Raw genomic sequence first — 25,609 nt, 5'->3', positions numbered from 1 at the left:
GCATATAACAGTTTTATTTAATTGGATTTTTTTTCCATTTTCCAGTACACTATATAGTAAAATTAATGGTGTCGTTCAAAAGTACAACTCTTCCTGCAAAAAAAAAAACAAGCCCTCACAGGGCCATATTGACAGAGAAATAAAAAAAGGTATGGCTCTGGGAAGAAGGGGAGCAAAAAATGGAAAATACCAAGGTAGGGAAAGGAATAAAATCGGCTAAACTTTCAGGTTTTGTATGTGGGAGGATCTCCTCACAATCTCCCTAAAAGGAAAGTTAGAGAAATTTGAATTCATTATACAGTAGGTTAGACACGTGACCCACACTGAGAACCGGGCCACATTGCGGGCCTCTCACAGCGGGAAGACTTCTCTTCATTCATTTGTATGGGAGGTCAGAAAATTACACAGCTCGTTAAAGGGCCCACAACTGTTATACATGTGTAGTGTATCGTGGACATGCTATAAATGGATGAGATGAGAATGCCACAAGGAAGAGCACATGGCGTCCAGGTGACATTCGTTTATCTCATTGTTTGGAATGACTGACGAGAACATCTACAAGTATATCCTGCTTTTTTTTTGTGAATCCAGTCTAATTTTAGCCTTCGGAAGCTGACAGATCTATCTTTCAGACATTCAGGCATCCGTTTATTTTTTTTTTTTATTTTTCTTTCCTGTTATGTTATTTTTGCTTGTTTACAACCATTTACATAAACCTGCTGAGTCTTCCTGAGCCTATTTGGCACGGCCGGCCTTATTCTAATGCAGACACATTGTTCTTGGACCCTAACAAAGGCCATAAGCAATACATTTCACAGAAAACAGGAAAATAAAGGACATTGCAAAATTGCAAAACCTTTTTTGTTCAACAGCGAATAAGGCCTTACATCACATTTGTTTGTTATACATGAGGAAAGTTCTGAATATTTATACACACGCTGTATATGTGGGTTTACATTTCTTTCACACTTCATCAAATAGGCCCAAAGTGGAGGATGACATGATCGCTACCACCCGTAAACGTTACTTGCTTTTTTCTTGCGGTCCTGGGGAGAGAAGCTACAAGGATTCTGAATTGTTTGAAGCTGTGCTGTATAAATTAATTTGTGCCGCTCATAAACAGCTGTATAATAAAAGACTTGCTGATGATATAACTACATAATAAACAAGTGAAAATGAAAAACCTGTAGAGGAAAGGAGATCTGTTATGTTTATGGCCCAAATATGACTTTCAGTAGTGAATGCTATATAAATGGCATGCGACATTATTATTACATAAAATATTTTATTATAACGATATTTTTACAGTTATTTTTGTGCATTATAGCAAAACTGTATACATTCATCACATAAGTTGTTTATCCTCCAAAAATTAGAATAGTGGCAGCCACCGCAAGTATACCAAATAAAAGTGATATTTTAATAGAAAAGAGCGGTTGTCATGTAAGTGACAATTCAGATTGATAAAACAATTACCATAAAGAAAAGATTATTATATTTATGGGCTCTTAGAAAACAGAGCCCTACAATTATAGCGTGGTAAGGGCCACCTGCTAATAGTACCAGTTATGTAGGAAACCAGTTATGCCCAACCTTTGATTATTTGATGGAAATACATGCTGAATATGTTAGTATTTTAAACATATTTACAAAAATATAACAAATATTTTTTTTTTCCCTAAGATGGCATTACAACATGTTATCTTACATCATGTAAAAATAAAGCTATGAACCATGGGGCAGGAGCAGCTCTCAACTTCTCTAACTTTTTGCCACGTGCCATAACACTTGCCGTTTCCCACAGCTTGCCAATGAAGAATTTGGTCCCTAAAACATAGAAAAAGCAAAAAAATTGTCAGTGATGAAAAACAATTGTTCATGGCTGAAAGATAGAAAAGGAGGCTGGCTTAGCTAATGAACTGAGCTAGCGTGCACCCTTTTTTCTTAAAGGGGTTGTCTCGCATAAATCGATAAGTCTGCAGTCACTCTGTGTGACTTTGTCACTCTGTGTGACTGCAGACTTATGAATCCCCCCAGCATGCACAGACTGTGCTGAGAGAATTTGCCGGTTTCCAACCAGGGACCGGTAGGGTATGTATGCGTTGTACATATTCCCGGACAGGGCCTGTCCAGTGAAAGCAGCCTCACCATACGCTTGTATTGAGCAAGGCCACACCCTGGCTAGTGGCATGGCCAGCCGGTGGGCATGTCTGACTAGAGGATGCGGCCTCGTTTCTCACTAGTGTATGGAGTGAGGCCGCTTCCACTAGACAGGCCCTGTCCGGGAGTATGTATAACGCATACATACCCTCCAGTCCTAGCTCAGACATCGGTGACTTCCCACAGCGCACAGTGGTGCTCTGGGGTGATTCATAAGTCTGCAGTGACCAGAGTGACTTCAGACTTATCAATTTGGAGCGGACAACCCCTTTGAGAATATCACTATGCACTGCAAACATCTTCAATCTGCAGTACATCATTTTATATTGGGAAGTCATAATCTGCCTGGCATGTCAATATCCATGTGGATTTTTTGTGTAGTGCCGCACTTTTCCTCTAGTGTAATATAAAATTCCCCTTCAGGTGGAAAATCCTCCTATGTCAACATACCCAAGGGTCTGACAGCTTAATACAAATGAATCTGTAAGTGACCCTCTACTTCAAAATAGAAATTTAATTATACATGGCAAATGTTATGTCATCACTATATGGACAAATGTACTTGACATCACATTGTAAATTGTAAGAGGTCCTGGCACATAATGTCTGTTTTAGTTCATAATATGAGGTGTTTGACCTTGAGGTCGGGCCTCTGTGCTGCCAGTCAAGTTCTGCACCAAACTTGCCCACCCATGCCTTCATGGACTTGGACTTTGCTTTGGGCACTGGGGAACAATCATACAACAACCCTTGGCAAAAATTTTGTAATCACCGGCCTTGGAAGATGTTCATTCAGTTGTTTAATTTTGTAGAAAAAAAAGCAGATCACAGACATGGCCCAAGACTAAAGTCATTTCAAATGGCAAATTTCTGGCTTTAAGAAACACTAACAGAAATCAAGATCAAAAAATGTGGTAGACGTTTGCAGCTAGAATAGTCATTTACCACATTAACAATGTATAGAGTGTATTTCTGAATCATTTAATGTTAGCTTCATTGGAAAAAAATGTGCTTTTCTTTCAAAAATAAGGAAATTTCTAAGTGACCCTAAACTTTTGAACGGTAGTGTAAAATTCATGGAGGCCGTGACAGATGCTATAAAGTGCTATCCATCATCCAAAGAGCCCCATGAAAAAAAAAAAAAACATATTGCATGGCATACAGTTTTTGTTGGATTTCAGTGAAATATTTCAGCAGCACTTACAGAATTCAGTGACCCGGAGGTAGTGATCACAGCCATGACAGGCGCTGCACAACTGTAATAGCATGGTGCTCCATTGTACACCAGTTGCGTAGCTCTTACATAATTTGAGTAGGTGACCCCATAAGAAGGTGTAGCCAGAGCACTACTAGTTCATTACAGCTGGTAAGACAACAGCTGCTGTATCTATACAATTATAAACATCAGGATGGATGGTACTCTTGCAAGCTGCTGGCTAAGTGCTTGTTCAGCCGACAACTACCATTTCATAACTCCCATACACAAGCATTATCAGCTTAGCCAAGCATACATTTTTCCTGACCGGAAAGAGATAAGCAAGTTCCTGCCAGACATTTTTGGCAGTGGCTTATCCTCCCTAAAAAGAAAATGATCAAGCATGTTGGAATCCAATGGCCAATCCAATACATTGGTTGTCCGGTTGGCCTACGAGGTGAAGGATAGATTTCTATGGTCTCATAGCTAGCAATGAGTTTGTGAGATCGGAATATCATGACCTTTTAGGTTTAGTTGGCCGGCTACAGATACCTATACTGTATATCATGTCTAGAACTGATTCCCCATACATCAAGTCAGCAGTCTCTTTTTTTTACTCCAAGATATAAGAATCGCCTCCGAGGAAAAGGTTTGCCTTTTTATGTTCCAGGTATGTTTGTTCAGCTGAGATATACACAAAACTATTGAATTCTTACCTGTTAGCATCAGTGCCATCCCCATAGCAGCGATGGTTCCGGATATTCATTGCAGGATCTTGGCAAGCCACACAGACAGTGTAGCCATCTCGGATGTACAGCATCCAGCGAGCATGTGGGCGATCCTCAGTCAAGCAGGCTGGAGAAAAGGATTCAATGCGGAATTCAACACAGTACCTGATGTAAAGATTAGAAGATAAGAATCTTCACCTTTGATTCTAGCCCTTGACATAATTCATACATTAAAAGGGCAATGTGCAATGTGATTTGATGGAGTGCAACATGAACCCCTTCCCGACCTAGCGATTTTCCGTTTCCAAGTGCCATAACTTTTTTCTGTCGACATAGGAGTGTAAGGATTTGTTTTTTGAAGGATGCGTTGAACTTTTTAATGACACTATCCATTTTATCATGTGATGTACTGGAAAGTGGGAAAAAAAATTATTATTATTCATTTTATGTCAAAAATGATCTGGCAATATGATTCTCCAGGTTGGTACAAATACGGAGATACCAAATGTGTAGTTTTTGTTTTATTTAAGTAGTAGGAAAAAATTCAGAAATTTGTAAAAAAAAAAAAAAAAAAATTTGTTTGCCTGTGTCAAAATGAAGCTGTATGATGGCTTATTTTTTGTGACCGGAGCTGGTGTTTTTATTGATATCACTTTGGGGGTAAATATGATGTTTTGATTGCCTCTTACTACATTTTTTTGTGTTGTTTCTGGGGCCATAAGCTGCAGTTCTGGCGTTTTGACTCTTTTATCATTATGACGTTTACCGATCTGATTACCGTATATACTTGAGTATAAGCCGACCCAAGTATAAGCCGAGGCACCTAATTTAGCCACGCAAAACTGGGTAAGCTTATTGACTCAAGTATAAGCCAGGTATGCATTGTCCCCTCATCCCTGTCCTGCTTTGCTCCCCTGTTATGATTGAGTCACCGTAGGAGGCAAAAACAGAAATGCTAGCTAAGTCCTGAAAACCAGAGAAGTTGGCAACTATCAGATTGCAGACCCCTGAACCTATCAACACAACTAGCAGTAGCCATGGGGGGTTCCTACGATGACCTAGACCCCTCGATCACAGCCGGAGAGATACATAGGCCTAAAGAAGGAAAGGGGAAATCTAACTGCCCCAGAGCAGACCCCAAAGCAATAGGCAGCCCCCCACATATAATGACGGTGAAGCAAGATGAAAACACTTACACAGACAAAAAGACAGGCTGAGCAAAGACGGGGCCAAAAAACTACCTAGATAGGAACGGATAGGAAGGCTGCTGTCTGCAATCTGCCAAAACCCTATCAGAGACAAAAGCCAACAAGCTGATATAAAAATGGCCCTGAAGCAACTAAGCTTCAAAAACTAAATCAGCACTCAGGTACTTTCAGAAGACAGAGCTCAAGGAACACTGCACACTCCAGCAGGGAGTGGCAGAATCCAAAAAGCAAGAAAAACAAAACTTAGATGCAAAAAGGCAAAACAGAAAACTTAGCTTTAGGAGAGCAGGAATCAGACTGGTGTCCAAGAGTCCACAGAGAAATCACCCGCAGGGCAGAAAGGGCGTAGGCTGCCTTAAATCCAGTCAGTGACTCCACTCAGCCAATCGTCTTCATTAGTCCCAGGTGCCTGATAATCAGGCTCACTACCTTCCTTCACTAGAATAGGGAGTTCACCAGGCCTCAGTGACGGAGGGGAAAATGAACTCACAACAGTACCCCCCCTTGAGGAGGGGTCACCGAACCCTCAACAACGCTACCAGGGCGATCAGGGTGAGCCCGATGAAAGGCACGCACCAATCTTTTGGCATGAATATCAGAGGCAGAGACCCAGGAATTATCCTCCTGACCATAACCCTTCCACTTAACCAAATACTGGAGTCTCCGTCTAGCCAGACGGGAATCCAGAATTTTCTCTACCTCATATTCCAAGTTACCTTCAACCAATACAGGGTCCGGAGGTGCCACCTCAGGCACAACTGGCTCAACAAACCTCTTCAACAAGGACTTATGGAACACATTATGGATCTTAAATGTGACAGGAAGAGCCAAATGAAAGGAGACAGGATTAATAATCTCCAAAATCTTGTAAGGTCCAATAAATCTAGGCTTAAACTTAGGAGAAGCCACCTTCATAGCAATATTTTTTGATGATAACCACACCATATCACCAATCTTAAACTGGGGACCAATGGTCCTATGTCGATTGGAAAACCGCTGGGCCTTTTCCTGGGAGAGAGATAACTTATCCACCACTTGGTCCCAGATCTGATGCATTCTCTCCACCACAGTGTCAACACCTGGGCAGGCAGAAGGCTCCACCTGCCCTGAAGAAAATCGAGGGTGTAAACCAAAGTTACAAAAAACAGGTGACATCAAAGTGGCAGAACTAGCCCTATTATTTAAAGCAAATTCGGCCAAGGGCAAAAATGAAACCCAATCATCCTGATCAGCGGAAATAAAACATCTCAAATACGACTCCAAGGTCTGGTTTGTTCTCTCTGTCTGCCCATTGGTCTGAGGGTGAAAAGCAGAGGAGAAGGACAACTGAATTCCCAACTTGGAACAGAACGTCCTCCAAAATTTAGACACAAATTGAACTCCTCTGTCAGATACAATGTTCTCAGGAATCCCGTGCAAGCGAACCACCTGTTGCAAAAACAGAGGCACCAACTCAGAGGAAGATGGCAACTTAGGGAGTGGTACAAGATGAACCATCTTAGAGAACCTATCACAAATCACCCAAATAACAGTCATTCTTTGAGAGACCGGCATATCAGAAATGAAATCCATTGAAATATGGGTCCATGGCCTCCTGGGGACCGGCAAAGGCAACAACAACCCACTAGAGCGAGAACAAGATTTAGACCGGGAGCAAGTCCCACAGGACTGCACAAAATTCCTGACATCATGAGACAAGGTGGGCCACCAAAAAGAGCGACTCACCAGATCTCTAGTACCAAAAATACCTGGATGACCAGCCAATGCAGAGCAATGAACTTCAGACATCACTCTCTTCTTCCACTGGTCAGGAACATACAACTTTCCACTGGGGCAACGCTCAGGTTTGTCCTCCTGGAACTCTTGCAGAGCAAGTCTCAAATCGGGCGAGATGGCAGAAAGAACTACCCCTTCGCCTAAGATGGTGGCAGGCTTGGTCACCACAGGAGAATCAGCAAAGAAACTCCTAGAGAGGGCGTCTGCCTTGACATTCTTAGTTCCAGGAAGGAAAGAGACCACAAAATCAAAACGTGTAAAAAACAAGGCCCACCTAGCCTGTCTAGGGTTCAAGCGTTTAGCCGACTCTAGGTAAATCAAATTTTTGTGGTCAGTGAGGACCACAACTTGATGTTTGGCTCCCTCCAACCAATGTCTCCACTCCTCAAATGCCCATTTCATGGCCAACAGTTCCCGATTCCCCACATCATAGTTACGTTCAGATGAAGAGAACTTACGGGAAAAGAAAGCACAGGGATTCATTTTAGATGTTACCGGATCCTTTTGGGACAACACCACTCCTGCACCAATCTCAGAAGCATCCACCTCTACCTGGAACGGGAGTGAGACATCAGGTTGCCGCAGAACCGGGGCGGAGGTAAATCTACGCTTCAGCTCCTGAAAGGAAGCAACCGCCTCCGGAGACCAATTCAACACATCCGCACCCTTCCTGGTCAGGTCAGTCAATGGTTTGGCAATACTAGAAAATTTTGCTATAAATTTCCGATAAAAATTAGCAAAACCCAAAAACTTCTGGAGGGCCTTCAAAGAAGTGGGCTGAACCCAATCATAAATGGCCTGTACCTTGGCCGGGTCCATTTCAATAGTTGACGGAGACAAAATAAATCCCAAAAAAGAAATTCTCTGTACTCCAAAAAGGCATTTTGATCCTTTGACATACAGAGAATTCTCTCTCAAGATCGGAACACAGTCCGAATATGTTCCACATGAGAATCCCAATCCTTGGAGAAGATCAAAATACCATCCAGATAGATAATCAAAAATTTATCGACAAAGTCTCGGAAAATATCGTTCATGAAGCACTGGAAGACAGAAGGGGCATTAGTGAGCCCAAAAGGCATCACCAGGTACTCAAAATGTCCCTCCGGAGTATTAAACACCGTCTTCCATTCATCCCCCTGCTTAATGCGGATAAGATTATACGCCCCCCTGAGGTCAAGCTTGGTAAACCAGCAAGCACCTCTGACTCTAGAGAATAGATCCGAAATCAGGGGTAACGGATACTGATATTTAATAGTAATTTTATTGAGGGCACGATAATCAATACAAGGCCTTAAAGAACCATCCTTCTTGGCCACAAAAAAAAAAACCGGCACCTAAGGGTGAAGAGGATGGTCTAATATGACCCTTCTCCAACGCCTCCTTAATATAGGACCGCATAGCCTCGTGCTCGGGTACAGATAAATTGAAGAGCCGACCCTTAGGAAATTTACACCCCGGGTTTAGTTCAATTGCACAGTCATAACTCCTATGAGGAGGCAAGGACGCAGACTCATTCTCACTAAATACATCATAGTAGTCCGCCAAATAGTCAGGAACCTCATGCGACTGAGGAGAGGTGGAAAAAAACGGAGCCTCACTAAAGGTACACCGGCAACCCCAACTCACCACAGACACAGACTTCCAATCCAAAACTGGATTATGAATCTGCAACCAGGGAAACCCCAGAACAACGGCATCATGCAGACCATGCAACACCAAAAATCTGCAATTTTCTTGGTGGTCTGGGGCGACCCGCATGACCAACTGGGTCCAAAACTGAGGTTTATTTTTAGCCAGAGGGGTAGCATCAATCCCCCTCAAAGGGATAGGCGTCTGCAGAGGTGTCAATGGAAATCCACAACGTTTAGCAAAATCCAAGTCCATTAGGTTTAGCGCTGCTCCCGAATCCACAAAAGCCTTGGCGGAAAATGTGTACTGGGAACAGATCAGAGTAATCGCCAAAAGAAACTTAGGCTGAACCCCACCAACAGAAAACGTGTGTGCAAAGCGTTTCTCACGTTTAGGACAAACGGAAATAACATGTGAGGCATCTCCACAGAAAAAACACAGCTTATTATGCCTTCTGAATTCCTGACATTGCGCCTTAGACAAAACTCTATCATATTGCATAGGTTCAGACGTCTGTTCAACCGGTGGCAACACCTCTCGTGTAATCCTGCGTTCACGTAAACGCCGATCAACCTGAATGGCTAAAGGCATAGAATCGTCCAGACCAGAGGGAACAGGAAATCCCACCATAGTATCTTTTAGGGCTTCTGACAAACCCTTCCGAAAGAGAGCAGCCAAGGCACTATCATTCCAGGTAGTAAGGACCGCCCACTTTCGGAGCTTTTGACAGTACAACTCTGCAGATTCTCGACCCTGGTTCAATGCTAACAGGGTCTTTTCAGCCTGATCAATAGCATTAGGTTCGTCGTACAGCAACCCCAAGGCTTGAAAAAATGCGTTCACATTAGTCAGAATAGGGTCATCTGGTTTCAAAGAAAACGCCCAATCCTGGGGATCGCCGCGCAGCAAAGAGATGACAATTTTAACCTGCTGCGCGGGGCTCCCTGACGAGTTAGGCTTCAAAGCAAAAAATAATTTACAATTATTTTTGAAACTCAAAAATTTAGATCGATCCCCAAAAAATACATCAGGTGTGGGGATCTTTAGTTCAACAGCATGTGAACGAGCAAGATAGGCGGAAATTCCTCGCACTTCAGCAGCGAGCTGCTCCACACGATCAGACACTTGCTTTATCTCCATTGAGAGAAAAAAAATTCCCCCTACGGCCTCAGAGATATAGAGGAAAGAATAGACACACACCTTTTTTTTTTTTTTTAAACACAATTCTTTCCTGCTATTGAGTACCCCAGGATCTGCGGTTTGGCAGGTGATTCTGTTATGATTGAGTCACCGTAGGAGGCAAAAACAGAAATGCTAGCTAAGTCCTGAAAACCAGAGAAGTTGGCAACTATCAGATTGCAGACCCCTGAACCTATCAACACAACTAGCAGTAGCCGTGGGTGGTTCCTACGATGACCTAGACCCCTCGATCACAGCCGGAGAGATACATAGGCCTAAAGAAGGAAAGGGGAAATCTAACTGCCCCAGAGCAGACCCCAAAGCAATAGGCAGCCCCCCACATATAATGACGGTGAAGCAAGATGAAAACACTTACACAGACAGAAAGACAGGCTGAGCAAAGACGGGGCCAAAAAACTACCTAGATAGGAATGGATAGGAAGGCTGCTGTCTGCAATCTGCCAAAACCCTATCATAGACAAAAGCCAACAAGCTGATATAAAAATGGCCCTGAAGCAACTAAGCTTCAAAAACTAAATCAGCACTCAGGTACTTTCAGAAGACAGAGCTCAAGGAACACTGCACACTCCAGCAGGGAGTGGCAGAATCCAAAAAGCAAGAAAAACAAAACTTAGATGCAAAAAGCCAAAACAGAAAACTTGGCTTTAGGAGAGCAGGAATCAGACTGGTGTCCAAGAGTCCACAGAGAAATCACCCGCAGGGCAGAAAGGGCGTAGGCTGCCTTAAATCCAGTCAGTGACTCCACTCAGCCAATCGTCTTCTTCATTAGTCCCAGGTGCCTGATAATCAGGCTCACTACCTTCCTTCACTAGAATAGGGAGTTCACCAGGCCTCAGTGACGGAGGGGAAAATGAACTCACAACACCCCCCCCCTTCGCTGTCCTGCTATGCGTGGCTCCCTCGTCCTGTCCTATTATGCGTGGCTCCCCCCATCGCTGTCCTGCTATGCGTGACCCCCCCGTTCTGTCCTGGTATGCGTGGCTCCCCCGTCCTGTCCTAGTATGCGTGGCTCCCCCCATCTCATCGCTGTATGCATGGGCTTCCCACGTCCCGTCGTTATATGCATGGCTCCCCCGGTCGCATCGTTCTTTGCATGGCTCCCCCGGTCCCGTCATTGTATGCATGGCTCCCCGAGTCCCGTCGTTGTATGCATGGCTCCCCCGGTCCCATCGTTCTTTGCATGGCTCCCCCGGTCCCGTCATTGTATGAATGGCTCCCCGAGTCCCGTCGTTGTATGCATGGCTCCCCCCTCCCATCCTGGTATGCATGCTTGCTATTACAAAACAACCTTTAATCAGTCAATTAAAAATTATGCGTCACCCCTGTGAAAATAAAACAGCATAACACTGTATATCCAGCATATAGGCCTACAGTTAAGAAACAAGACAAGACCAATCCTGGATTAAGGATATAGAAGGTCACCTAAAAAATGAATTAAATAGGTGAACAAGAAAACATCTAAGAGGTACAGCAATCAAAATACATTTGGGACATCGCCTTAGGGAAAGTGCAGGGCATGTGCAATTAGGGTCAGCTGTGGACTGCCCTTGTTAGGGCAGGAGTCTGGGGAATAGCTTATTATAGTTGTTCAGGGATGTGACAGGGTATTGTCTCCCCCATTTGGACCCTCCAGTTGGATTGAACAGAGGATCTTCTTTGACTCCTGACCCATTTGTCTATTTGGTGAGATTGTTCCTTTGTTTACTTTTCTCACCTGATTGTTATTTTTGTGGTTCTAGAGACCATAGCTGTATGTATTCACATATATGAGCAAAGGGGTGACAGCATTTATAAGGCAAAAGATTTTGATTGCTGTACCTCTTAGATGTTTTCTTGTTCACCTATTTAATTCATTTTTTAGGTGACCTTCTATATCCTTAATCCAGGATTGGTCTTGTCTTGTTTCTTAACTGTAGGCCTATATGCTGGATATACAGTGTTATGCTGTTTTATTTTCACAGGGGTGACGCATAATTTTTAATTGAATGATTAAAGGTTATATTTTATTATTTTTTCACCTATGCTTTATATTCCTAATGTTATTTGGGTGTTTATTATGGCAGTTCCGAAGGGAATCTGTCTAGTGCTTTATACACTATTACAAAACAAAAAACATCCTACTCACCCTAAATCCAGCGTGCCCTCGCAGCATCTCGCTGGCGCCGGCTTCCAGCAGCTCTTATTGCTGAACGATTGTGGCCCCGCTCATTAAGGTAACGAATATGCGCTCCACGCCTATGGGAGTGAAGACGTGTGCATATTCATTACCTTAATGAGTGGTGCCACGTGATCACTCAGCACAGGAAGAGCTGCCGGCGACGGGACCAACGGAGATGCAGCGATGGCGCTGAGGAGGGTAAGTATGATGTCTTCTGGAAGCCGGCAGCTGCAGCTGTCACTGTGCGTGCTATTTAGCAACGGCACAGGCTTTAGCCACAGCCGCTGGCTCCTGATGCTGATCTGCTGCTCCCCCTTCCTCGCCGGCTTTCTGGACAATGATTCATGTATAAGATGAGGAGGGCGTTTTCAGCACAAAAAATGTGCTGAAAACTTGGCTTATAAACGAGTATATACGATAATCTATTTTATGTTTTTGATAGATCAGATTTTTATGTACGTAGTGATACCAAATATGTGAATTTTTTTATTTCTTAATTTTTAATGGGGGAAAATGGGACTGAGTTGAGCTTTTACACTTTTTTATTTTTTTCATATCTTATAAAACTTTTTTTTTCACTAATCACTGGATTTGTAAGTCTGTAAGGACTTGAACCTCTGATCACACTGTGTTACCAAGGTTTTGCCCCTCGGAGAATTTTGAGTGTTCCTGATAGATTTTTTCATGCTGATCTCAGAAATGACTTCAGATTTTTCCTATCATGTAAGGTTTTTGAGAAATCATGCAAAACATTATAATATTCTGTTATAATTCTAAAAACTCATATATGAACTTTTTATGAAACAGTATATTCTGAATTTTCCACTGAAATAACATAAATCGCTGATCTACACATATGCAAGCACTTATTATGCGAATCCCGGGCAGGCGCAGCGAATCATTCGGCTGACCATGTACAGAGCATACCACATCTCCTGGGCAGGGGAGGAATCAAAAGACAATACTGACATGCTTAGAGCATGGCTGAATGGATCACGTCCTTCAATACCGTTCGCTGTCCCAATGATATGGAGAGAGCAGAGAGATCATGTAACAGATTGCTACAGTACTTCTGCCTTACAAATGTAACAGGATATTCAGCAAAGAACAAGAAATCAATAGAATATCCTAATGTTCCTTCAGCCATAAGACCAGCGCAACACGATGAAAGTCTTCATGCTCCAAAGCCGCCCAAAGTATGGACAATGGAGGACGACGAAGATGAACTATCAATGTCAGTGGAAAATGAAACTGCTGCAGTCCCAGACTTTGAGCCTTCTACATCTAATCCATATCTGTTCAGACAAGCTGATCTGAGTGACTTGGTCAGAGATTTGAAATTGTCAAACAGGCAGGCAGAATTTTTGGGATCACAACACATTTATGTAGTGTCTCAGACGTCATAATGTAGACTATAAACTTGTTTCTTAAAACCTTACGTAATACAGACTTTTGGAGCACATATTCATGTTCAGCATATCAAAATCTATAAGATACAATGAAATTTTCTCAGGGGACAAGAACTTCCCTAAAATTTGTTGCGCGGTGTCATCTGACAGCGTGTGCTATATACCACAGTAGTGCTGTATATAGCAAAAATCACAGTCTCCTAATAACACCAGCCATGGGCTGTTTTTCACAGGCGTGCCATCAGGACAAGCACAGGGGTTTTCAGTAGACCCCTGGCTGTCATGACAACCCATCGGCATAGGTGTATAGAATGACGCCCCCCTGTTGGTGCACTGTAAATGACACTGTCAGAGATTGACACTGTATTTAACAGGGTAGCAACTGCGGACAGAGCTCCATTTCACCTGCGGCTGTTAGAGGCAGATGATGGCTGCATGTCACAGCCATCATGTGCTGACAGCTGTGGGCTCAGCTTGCATCAAAGTCAGCGAGCTAGCGTAAGTCGTTAATGGGTTAACAAAAGACTGTTTTTAGATTCAGTATTATGTGCTGATTCACTTCTTAACACTATGTGTTTATTCTTTAACCCCTTCTAATCAATGTCAATTTTTATCGTTTTGTTTTTTTACTCCTCTTCTTCCTCCATCCACAATCTTTTTTTTGTCAGTGGAGCTGTATTAGGAAGAGGTGAGATTATATTTATTCTAAATTACTATTAATACAGTCTTAAAAAAATTTGTACATTTTTTTTAGTTCCCCTAGTAGCATTGAACCTGCAATCGCTTGATGACTTGTACCATATGCTGCAATACTTTAGCATTGCAGTATATTATCAAATTATCAATCTCCTATCAACAACAAGAACAGGTTTTGTGAGGCCAACGATGCCATTGTTGCCACTGGCAGCATGCAATTGCATCACGGGGCAGCGATTGACAAAAGCATTTAAGTGTTGTAGTAATGCCAGGTAGGCTAGACTAATCTCCTAGTTCTGCAGGCTCTGATTTTGGGTACCTGGCTAGCACTGCATATAAACAAGCTAGGTGTTCATGTAAGGCAGTGAGCTGGGGAAGCTGAGCAGAGTGGATGTGTGTTGGAGCTAAAGAGAGAGACAAGTCAGAATCTCTCTGAGAAGAGTGTGCACAGGTCATGTGCACCAAACTGCAAGTTTCACTGGTTGCTATGGATGATTTCAATTTTGTGTGCCTGAGCTGGGACTAGCTCAGCAGTGTCTGAAGTAGTCAGGGTCTGTACTATTTAGTCAGTGCCTGGACAAGGCTAGGGATTTATGTTTATGATATTCTTTTTGGTGTTGTGCAACCTGGGGAAATAAAAGTTATCCTGTTTTTGGCATCAAAACCCTGTGCCTGTGTGAACACTGCTTTATTTAATTGTGCACCTGTATCTGAACCTGCATTGCCCTTCATCTATGCTTGCTGGTCAGGCAATGTGTGGAGGCTAAACCTGACACGTCTGCATTCAGACCTGGTTGGCCTTCATCCGCACTTGCCTTTTCTGGCATCATGGGAGCGATCCAGAAATGCTCAGGTACGGATTGCATTTAAAGTGGTCTTGCTTTTAATGTATCTAGGAGGCCGTAATGGCACAGTATTTATTAAAAACGTAGAGTAGGACCCCCCACATGAGATTGCCTTGGCGCGGCGGGGTGGCTCAATTGAATTGATCAATTTTTTTGCTAAATATCTCATTTTGAATACAGTTAGATGTTATGTGCAAATGCACTTTATGTTATGCGTTCTGACCTTGGCAACGCTGGCTTCTCTTCTCTTTTTTAGTGTGCCAGGAGGCACCACAAAGCAATGCAGAATCCAGAGCTAGCAAAGGAGCGTAGGCCGAAGCCCAGAGCCAGGTCAAGGAAGAACCTTGAGACTAGCCTGGAAATGTGCTGGAGAAGCACCATCGGTCAGGGAGCAGAAATGGTGCGTGTGCCAGGAGGCACAACAGAGCACCAGGCAGAGAACAGGGCTAGCAGCGGAGCGTAGGCCGAAGCCCAGAGCCAGGTAAAGGAAGAACCTTGAGACTAGCCTGGAAATGTGCTTGAGAAGCACCATAGGTCAGAGCAGGGATGGTGCGTGTGCCAGGACTCACAACAGAGCACCAAGCAGAGCAAAGGCAAGACATGGCACAGCAGGCAAAGGCAGAGAACACAGGAAGGACTACAAGTCAAAGCATAGCAAAGGCAAGACATGGCAAAGCAGGCGAAGGCAGAGAACACAGGAAGGACTACAAGTCAAAGCATAGCAAAAGCAAGACATGGCAAAGCAGGCAAGGCAGAGAACACAGGAAGGACTACAAGTCAAAGCATGACAGAGACAAAACATGGTAGAAAGGACAACACAAGACAAGACATGGCACAGGACAAGAGGCAGAATACAAGCACAGAGCGTGTGCAGAGACGCACGACAGGGCAGAGTGCAGGGACACAGAATACGGGGAGCGACCAAGCAGCCATGCAGGGAAGCAACACGGTAATCAGGCCCCGACCATAGGAAGGGGTGGTCTGATATAGGGCATTAGCACCTGCACTTCCGGGTCAGGACCAGGAGGGCACTTCCGGTTCAGATCCTCCAGGATCATAGAGAACATTGCTAGATCAGACTGGGCTGGACCATAGAGAAGGTCACATGATCAGGGGCTCCAGATACACAGAGAGGACTGCTGCATCAGACAGTGCTGGAAAGGTCACATGATCAGGGTCTTCAGGAACACAGAGGATTGCCGCAGGCAGAGCAGAGACAGCTGGTCACACAGCCACGGCATGCAGCCACGAGGTGAGGTGCGCATGCACACTGTTCCAGGCATCTTGCAGCACAACAGTCACGAGGTGCATGTGCACACTGCTCCAGGGATCTTGCAGCATAAGACATGAGAGACCTCCAGGGCGCCTGCAGGGACCCGGCACTGGAGGCAAAACGGCATGACAGGCATGGCAGGCGTGACGGTTATTGGCTAGTGTGTAATTTACTAGAGCCACACATACACATCAGATAGTCGCGGGCCGAACGATGGTTCTGCCAACAGCTAACTCTCCTGATTTCTCCATACACAGGAGCACTAAGCTTGGCTGATTGTTCATTTACCGCTGTTAGACTCACCTGACTGCCGCTTATCTCCCAGAGAACACAAGGATCGGTCATTAGAAATCCAACAGGTCATATTCTTCTCTAGCCCAACATCATCTGTCACTGACTATACTTGTCAGCCCATATTGACGGATTCGGTTGACTTAAATGTGTGCAGGATCTTTTTGTTCTCCCTGAGATAAGTCACCACGTGATGTCTGGTGCAGGCTCTCACATAGAGAACACAGGAGCGCTCGGCCAAAAAAGCACTTGTGTGTTTGGTAGAGCCAGCCGAACAATCTCATCTGTGAGACAGGCATAACTTCGCCTCATATTATAGAACCATTTATGCTGTTAATGGCTGATGCCTATTGCATGGGTAGTTTCAACCAAAGAGATAATTGTGATATATGAGAATGGGGAGAGTCTTATGTAATTTGTTTATAATACGTTGTAGTTTTTCCAGGAAGAGTGAATATATGGGAACATATAACATTAGATATCTCCGTTCATCTGGTTTAATACTCTACCTCGAATCTTCTGTATAGGACGTCAAGTCTATCGGCATATCTGATATCCTACTCTGCCCCCATCTATTTCGAGGTCTTCTGACATATAGTGAGGTGAACTACAAGAGTTAGGAACTATCCTGATTGGATACACGTTGTTGCGGCGGGATGGCTTTCATGCAGTTTTTATCAAAATAGTGTCAACTAAGTACACTAACTTACATACAGTATAGGAAAAAAAAGACCAAAATGTGGCTTCCCAAAGCGCTGCCAATGATGCAAGCAAGAGATTAGATTGTTTATAAAATCTTTAAAATTTATTGAGATACATGTTGCAAAGACGGTCCAGACCCTTCATTGGGCTCATACAGATTGATTAATACATGTCACCATTTACAGTGGGGAAAAAAGTATTTAATCAGCCACCAATTGTGCAAGTTCTCCCACTTAAAAAGATGAGAGAGGCCTGTAATTGACATCATAGGTAGAACACAACTATAAGAGAAAACTAATCCAGAAAATCACCTTGTCTGATTTGGCAACATTTATTTTGCAAATTTTGGTGGAAAATATGTATTTGGTCATTAACAAAAGTTCATCTCAATATTTTGTTATATGTCCTTTAGCAATGACAGAGATCAAATGTTTTCTGTAAGTCTTCACAAGGTTGTCACTCACTGTTGGTGGTATATTGGCCCATTCCTCCATGCAGATCTACTCTAGAGCAGTAATATTTTGGGCCTGTCACTGGGCAACACGGACATTCAAATCCCTCTCTATGGGGTTGAAATCTGGAGACTGGCTAGGCCACTCCAGGACCTTCATATGCTTCTTACAAAGCCACTCCTTCGTTGCCCTGGTGCTGGTGTGCTTGGGATCATTATCATGCTGAAAGACCCATCCACATTTGATCTTCAATGCCCTTGCTGATGAAAGGAGGTTTGCACTCAAAGTCTCACGATACATGTTCCCATTCATTCCTTCATGTACACAGATCAGTCGTCCTGGTTCCTTTTGTAGAGAAACAGACCCAAAGCATTATGTTGCCACCCCCATGCTTTACAGTAGGTATGGTGTTCTTTGTATGCTACTCAGCATTCTGTCTCCTCCAAACACAACCAGTTTTGTTTCTACCAAACAGTTCTACTTTGGTTTCATCAGACCATATGACATTCTCCCAATACTCTTCTGGATAATCCAAATGCTCTCTAGCAAACTTCAGATGGGCCCAGACATGTACTGACTTAAGTAGGGGGACACATCTGGCACTGCAGGATCTGAGTCCCTGGCAGCGTAGTGTGTTACTGATAGTATCCTTTGTTATGGTTCCAGCTCTATGCAGGTCATTCACTAGGTCCCCCGTGAGGTTCTGGGATTTTTTCTCACTGTTCTTGTGATCATTTTGACCCCACAGGGTGAGATCTTGCGTGGAGCCCCAGATCGAGAGAGATTATCAGTGGTCTTGTATGTCTTCCATTTTCTGATTATTGCTCCCACAGTTGATTTCATCACACCATGCTGCTTGCCTATTCCAGATTCAGTCTTCCCAACCTGGTGCAGGGCTACAATTTTGTTTCTGGTGTCCTTCAACAGCTCTTTGGTCTTCACCATAGTGGAGTTTGGAGTGTGACTGTTTGAGGTTGTGGACAGGTGTCTTTTATACTGATAACAAGTTCAAACAGGTGCCATTACTATAGGTAATGAGTGGAGGACAGAGGAACCTCTTAAAGAAGAAGTTACAGGTCTGTGAGAGCCAGAAATCTTGCATGTTTTTAGGTGACCAAATACTTATTTTCCACCATAATTTGCAAAATAAATCTTGCCAAATCAGACAACGTGATTTTCTGGATTTGTTTTCTCATTTTGACTCTCATAGTTATGGTCTACTTATGATGTCAATTACAGGCCTCTCTCATCTTTTTAAGTGGGAGAACTTGGTGGCTGACTAAATACTTTTTTTACCCACTGTATACCATCCCTAGTGATCTCATAATCTTGCTGATTGGTTGGCCTCACAAAGCTAGTTGATTACTTCACCTGTTTTAAAAAACATACATCAAATAGCAATTTACCTATGCCATTTGCAAATCCCTATGGACATATCCACACTAGCTGAAGAGCCCAACGTTTCCCGGGCATAGTAACTAACTGTGGTTAGTTGTAACAAATTATAATGATCATTCTCCATCCCATAGCCCAGTGCCCGTATACCCATCATAACTATCCTCCAATCCATAGGACTGGCTCTGTAACACAATAAATGTTAGCGTATTTTAAACATTATAATCTCTCCCTTCCATCCTTGGCAGTGCTTTTGGAAGCCCAATTTTTGGTCTCTTTTTCCTATATTTTCTATACGGATCTCCCATTGAGGTTCAGATGGCGAAGTTGCGGCGGTGGAGGATCATTTCTGCAATTTCCAGGGTTGCGCCTGCTACTGCACAACCGATCCAGGTGAGTAGAAGTTACTCACTCTTTTTCAGAAATAGCTTTGTTTTTATCCTAGGTTTTGGCCACAGTGTGAATGTGCACCTACGCATTACACTTATATCAACATTTCTTCATTTCATTAGTTTTTCTTTTTCTTGGATACGTGAATATATTGGAGCATATAATATTGGATTTCTCCACTGATCAGGTTATTACCGTACCCAGAATCCTCCGTATGAGATGCCCAGTCTGCCGGCACTGCGCGCCTCCTTCTCTCTTTGTTGTAGTCAGACGTAGTAATAAATGCCGGGACTATGGGGAAACGTAAATACAATGTTATTCACATTTACTATTTTTCCGAAGATTTTAATCTTTCTGTTACTACTGTGTGGGAAAGGATAGTGAAAGTAATGGAAAAGCAAGGTCTTAAGGCCCCATTACACATAACTATGTTCCAGCGATCCCACCAGCAATCCGACATGGATGGGATCGCTGGGACATCGTTAGGCTGATCGCTGGTGAGCTGTCACATAGACAGCCCCTCCAGCGATCAGGACCAGCGTGCACACTGGTTTCCAATGTAAACATCGGGTAACTAAGAGCCGCCGCGGCTCTTGATACCCGCTGTTTACGTTGGAAACCAGCGTGCGCTGATATCTAGGGTAAACACCGGGTATCCAAGAGCCACGCGGCTCTTAGTTACCCGATCTTTACGTTGGAAACCAGCGTCCAGTGTTGCTGATCGCTGGTCTCTCGCTGCCACACACAGCAATGCGCGCTGGCCAGCGGGAGACCAGCGATCAAAAAATGGCCCTGGACGATCGTGCACGGGGCCGGTCGCTGATCGCCATCACACACAGCGATCTCGCCAGCGAGATCGCTGTGTGTGATGGGGCCTTTATTTCTGTTCTCAGATAAGGGATTAGTGCTCAGCCTCCTGGTGTTACCAATCTAAGCAATGGTCTGAGAATAGACAAGGCTGGAAAAGTGAAGTGCCGGAGGAAATACATGACGACTGGTAATCACAAGAATATTACAATAATTAAATAATCTGTATAATAAAGAACAAAACATTGAGTACTTGGTGATATTAGGATAATAGTTGTCTTATTTTGCTTTCAGATCCTAAATAAAATCCTTTATATTTTTTTTTTACCATGCAAGTGGCCACATTCAATGCCCTGATTTGTGAAATATTCCAGACATCCAGCCTTCTCCTCTAGGTTTGGGCAGGGCTCTCCTCCATTTTCAGGCTCCTGTAACACTTGACGTCTTCGCACCCTATATGTTGGGCTGCACTGGATCGCACAGCCACTCCAATGGCTCCATTCACTAACGACACATGAACGAGCTGGAAAAACAAGCATAGATGTTTAGTTAATAACAACATATTCCGCAGCGCTTTACAGTTTAACAGTTTAAAAACACAAGTCATAAGTAACAACTTTAAGGGCCCCGTCACACATAGCGACTCACCAGCGATCCCGACAACGATATCAACGTGTCAGGATCGCTGGTGAGTCGCTACATGATTGCTGGTGAGCTGTCAAACAGGCAGCTTCACCAGCGATCAGCACCAGCAACGCCGAGCGTGCGGCGTCGCTGTGTACTTTAGTTACCAGCGCGCTGATGCAGGGAGCTGGTAACTAACGTACACATCGGGTTTCTAAGGGGCGTGCATCACTTAGAAACCCGATGTGTACCTTGCGTTTACCTTAGTTACCAGCACGCTGATCGCTGGTCTCCCGCCTGTCACACGCAGCGATGCGTGCTGGCCAGCGGGAGACCAGCGATCAAAAAAATGTCCTGGCTATTCCAGGACGATCAGCGATAACCGGCAGGGGGATCTGTCGCTGGTCAGTATCACACACAGCGATCTCGCTGGTGAGATCGCTGTTGCATCACAAAACTTGTGACTCAGTGTGACGGGGCTTAACAATACAATAATTAATGCAAAATAAGCCGCCCCTGCTCGTGAGAGCTTACAATCTACAATGAGGTGGAGGTAGTTAAGTGCTTTTATTATGTTTATTATGTTATCCTTTGTGCTTCCTTTATTTGCTGCTTTCAGTATTGTTTCTACATTGTAACAGCAAGGTGTTTCTACCTCCACATTGTTGTCACACTCACTCCACATATGAGATCTTGTTTTTACTATGTCAAAGCTGACCTATTAATGAGTATGTTTTATTTTAATTAATAAAACATCATCTATCTCTATCTATCTAAACAGGCAATCTCTGCATGTATTGTGGCTGTCTAACCTCTGCGAGACATGCAGCCATGGGGCACAAGCATATTATTTGAGCACACGGTAGACACTTGGATAGCGCATGAGCATGTACGCTCATCACTAATGTGCACGAGAGCGGATGTGTGTTCATCACGTGATCTGTCACATGTTTTCCACAAAATATCATATCACATGTCACGTGAAACATTGGGTACTGGGGGGCCCATGCACCCTAAACTGCCCGGGACCCTGGCTACCCTTAATCCGCCCCTGTTGTACTGTACATTAAGTTTATAATAGTCGTTACTATATTACGTATGTTTTCTCCCAACAGGAATCAATTAGCCCTGTAAAAAGTGTATTGCATCCATATTTGTTAAGAAATAATAAGTGAGGAATAAGACAACGTAGATCTTATGGACAAACACAGACTTGATATGGAATAGAATCCTGAGCTAATTATGGGCACACTACAATGTATTTTCTGCCCTTATTTTTCTGCATATTGCCTATATCTACATATACAACTGAACTGAACCCAGTAAACAGGGCAACAAGCTGTTTTGTGCCCACATTCCTGATCAGTTTTAGGACGCACTTTGCCGTCAAGTGGTTGTGTTGCTGGCATCTTGTTACCCACCACCGCCTTATTTTGAGTGCTTTGCAGTTTGTGGATTTACTGTGGAGCAAATTGTTCTCATCTCATCAGGCTGAAATTCTTCTAACAGCTTCCCAAGAGACTTTATCTAATCCTTTGCCAAGATTTTTCTGTTTGTCATTTTCTAGAACTGTCAAAACCAAACAGTGAGGAGTTGTGTTATTATAAGCCATTGTTAGTAATACGGCAGATGTACAGAAAGTCAATGTACACTTCCTATAGACGATGTCACATTTCTCTACCCTGGTGATAATAGAGTGGCGTAAGCTGAATCTACTTTGTTTTAACAGAGAAATGTTTCAACACTGTAGGATAACAGATGAAACTATAATAAATACAGAAATCCTCAATCGAATAAATTATAGAAACAAAGGGAGTTTCAATATTCCTACAGTGCCACCACAGGGCAAATTAAGAATTACATGTGACAGGTCCTCCGAGACACTATTTTTAGAGTGGACACATTGTGTCATACAGCAGATACTGGTTAGGGGCAAGTAGCAATCGAGAAGCAGAATGGGAAAACAATCTGGGTCAAATGCATATGGCAGAACACAAACCAGCTTTGCAAATTAGCATGAATCAATAACCTTAGTCTCTAAAGGCCCCGTTACACATAACGATGTCCCAGCGATCCCACCAACATTCCAACATGGATGGGATCGCTGGGACATCGTTAGGCTGATCGCTGGTGAGCTGTCACATAGACAGCCCCTCCAGCGATCAGGACCAGCGAGCTCGCTGGTTTCCAAGGTAAACAGCAGGTATCCTAGAGCCGCGCGGCTCTTAGGTACCCGATGTTTACATTAGAAACCAGCATCCAGCGTCGCTGATCCCTGGAAATATTCAGCCATAGTGTCACGGGTTTACTGCGACAGAGAGGAGCCAGAAGAATGCAGCATCTGATTTCTCCTATTCCTGCATTTATTAGAAGCACTTCATCTTCTTATTAAATGGAGTAAATTTCTTTTGGGAGCGCAGGGGTTAATCTGCTCTGTTGAGAGCTTCTGGAGCGTTTAGGCTCTCAGCTGTACACTGTTAGCCATTCCCATCTCCGCTTATGTTGCATGGCTGGAGGTTGTTGGTTATTATAGTAGAAGGCGGTTGGTGGATTTATCTGTGACTTGCTAGGTTTTGTTTGTGTGATAATTCCCTTTCTTCTCCTACTTTGCTTTAACCCCCTCCTCCACTCCCCGATGCATTCCTCTGTTATATGTGTGAGAAAATTTGTATGTTTGGTATTTTTTGTTATCCCTGTTCGTATTACCTTGTTAGTCTGATGGGTATACTAAGGTATACTACTACTCCCCTCTTCTCTGGGTGGGGGAAGGGTACAGATGAAGGGTGGATTCAGGCACTAAGGCAAGGTACGGGGCCCCAGCAACTTCACCATCAGTAGTAATCCGGGGAACAGGGTGAGCTTGGGCGCCTCAAGCATTAGGGACAGGAAAGGAGCCCCTGGTCCCGAGACACCAGGCAACAGAGTCATGACACATATCCTTGAAACCATCCGACTGCCATATGTCTTATAGTGTTTGGCATCTGTGTTTACCTTTTTAGAGAATGATGTGGCAAAACCGAGAGGAACGACGGCCACACAGATAGGCACTGTAGCCATCGGGCTGGTATAGCGCTCTCTGCTTTGGTTAACCAATGTACAGTAGGTCCTGAATAAAATCTTTTCCTGTATTACTGTGGCTGATTCACACAATAGCTTTCCTAGATTGAATTGATTTGTATTCACTCTACACATCACAGTAGCACAAGGCATATACAGTATATGTGTGCAGCCTGTAAATACAACAGATTTCCTTTCACTGACAGAAAACAGATCCTTGAAAATTATGAGAAATTTAAACACAAATTATTTTAGCAAGTTAAATAACATTTCCAATTTACTCAGTGATTATGTCTTGTTAATCTAAATCCAGAAAACCCTTCATGAAGCAGAAAACAACTATATCATCCATGTGAAAAATGAACTTCCCTCTTAAGCATAATTACTGGTTGCGCTGCTTTTAGTACGATAATTACAACCAAACACATTTAATTGTATTTCAGTCTTTCTTTTGGCTGCTGAATCCCCACTATATGCTGAGCCTAACCGGTGAGATAGAACACTTGGCATGTTAGAACTTTCAAAGGTTAAAATGATTGTAAAGAATCCAATGTAAAAAAATATAAAAGGAGGTTACATCATAAAGTCTTACCGGAGGATCCTAAACTGGTAAAGCCTATATAGGCTTTACCAAGTTATTAGCCAGAGGTAAGTGTTCACACTAAGCAGTTATGTCAAGGACCCATTTGATGAGATCACCTTGACGTTGGTGAATGGGCTCACATTTTTTGGCCAAAATTTGTGCTAAGCATCTCCTGTGTTTTTCCTAAATTACAAAAGCCATTATGCTATTCACACTTCATGTATTTCACATTGACATGCCTTATTGCAATTGAGTGCAACCATTTTCTCATTTTGTTATGTAAGCTGTCTTTTGTTATGCACTTGTTCAGACTAGTTCTTGATGTGCCGTCAGTTTTCTGTTATTTGTAAAGAACCCTGTTAGCCACACACTATAGATAAAGACCATAGAAATTAGCACTAAATCTATAGGGCTATAGCTCTGGAACCATATGGAGGGTTTCAACAAAACAAAATACTGATTATTTGGGGGACAGCGAGATAAATTTGAGCAAAAACCCACTTTGGTTCTGGTGACAGGCGCTCTTTAAACAAATTGTCTGGGTAGGAGATCCCATAATCATATAAACTTTTAGGCATTCTTCTTTAATATAGGAAAACACTTTATTCAGCCCCTGCATTGGTAAGACAAAGCATAGAGTGATTTAGTGCTTTATGCTTATGTGCACTCTCTTTTTCAGCGCTTTTACATACGATTCCAGGCAGAATCCACCTAAAAATGACATTGTGTACTCCTATAAAGTCATGCACCTGTGCAGGTTTTGCCTCTTCATAAGTCTTAATAGCAGATATCATACTTATTATAGAAGCTCTCCACTAGTCTTTTATCCCATAATATCACACTAGATACAGTGGGTACAGAAAGTATTCAGACCCCTTTAAATTTGTCACTCTTTGTTTCATTGCAGCCATTTGGTAAATTCAAAAACCAGAAATGTAGACATTTTTGCAAATTTATAAAAAAAATACCGTAACCGAAATATCACATGGTCATAAGTATTCAGACCATTTGCTCAGTATTGAGTAGAA

At 43.2% G+C, this 25,609-nt stretch overlaps 1 protein-coding gene across 1 annotated transcript in view; it reads right to left on the bottom strand.

Moving 5' to 3' along the window:
- Window positions 1–1,265: 1,265 nt before the first annotated feature.
- Window positions 1,266–25,609, bottom strand: part of SBSPON (somatomedin B and thrombospondin type 1 domain containing) — a 46,594-nt gene continuing 22,250 nt past the window's right edge. Inside the window, exons 2-5 of the mRNA XM_073583834.1 lie at window positions 20,646–20,840; window positions 19,711–19,801; window positions 4,072–4,248; window positions 1,266–1,827 (exon numbers count right to left, since the gene is read on the bottom strand). Of these exons, the coding sequence (XP_073439935.1) occupies window positions 1,710–1,827; window positions 4,072–4,248; window positions 19,711–19,801; window positions 20,646–20,840 (581 nt within the window). The 3' untranslated portion in view covers window positions 1,266–1,709. The remainder of the gene's footprint in view (window positions 1,828–4,071; window positions 4,249–19,710; window positions 19,802–20,645; window positions 20,841–25,609) is intronic.

This window comes from Dendrobates tinctorius, unplaced genomic scaffold, assembly GCF_039654945.1.
Source record: "Dendrobates tinctorius isolate UK_male_01 unplaced genomic scaffold, ASM3965494v1 ptg000082l, whole genome shotgun sequence".
Lineage (NCBI taxonomy): Eukaryota > Metazoa > Chordata > Amphibia > Anura > Dendrobatidae > Dendrobates > Dendrobates tinctorius.
The sequence above is the reverse complement of the archived record's forward strand: the minus strand, read 5'-3'. Positions and strand labels throughout refer to the sequence as shown.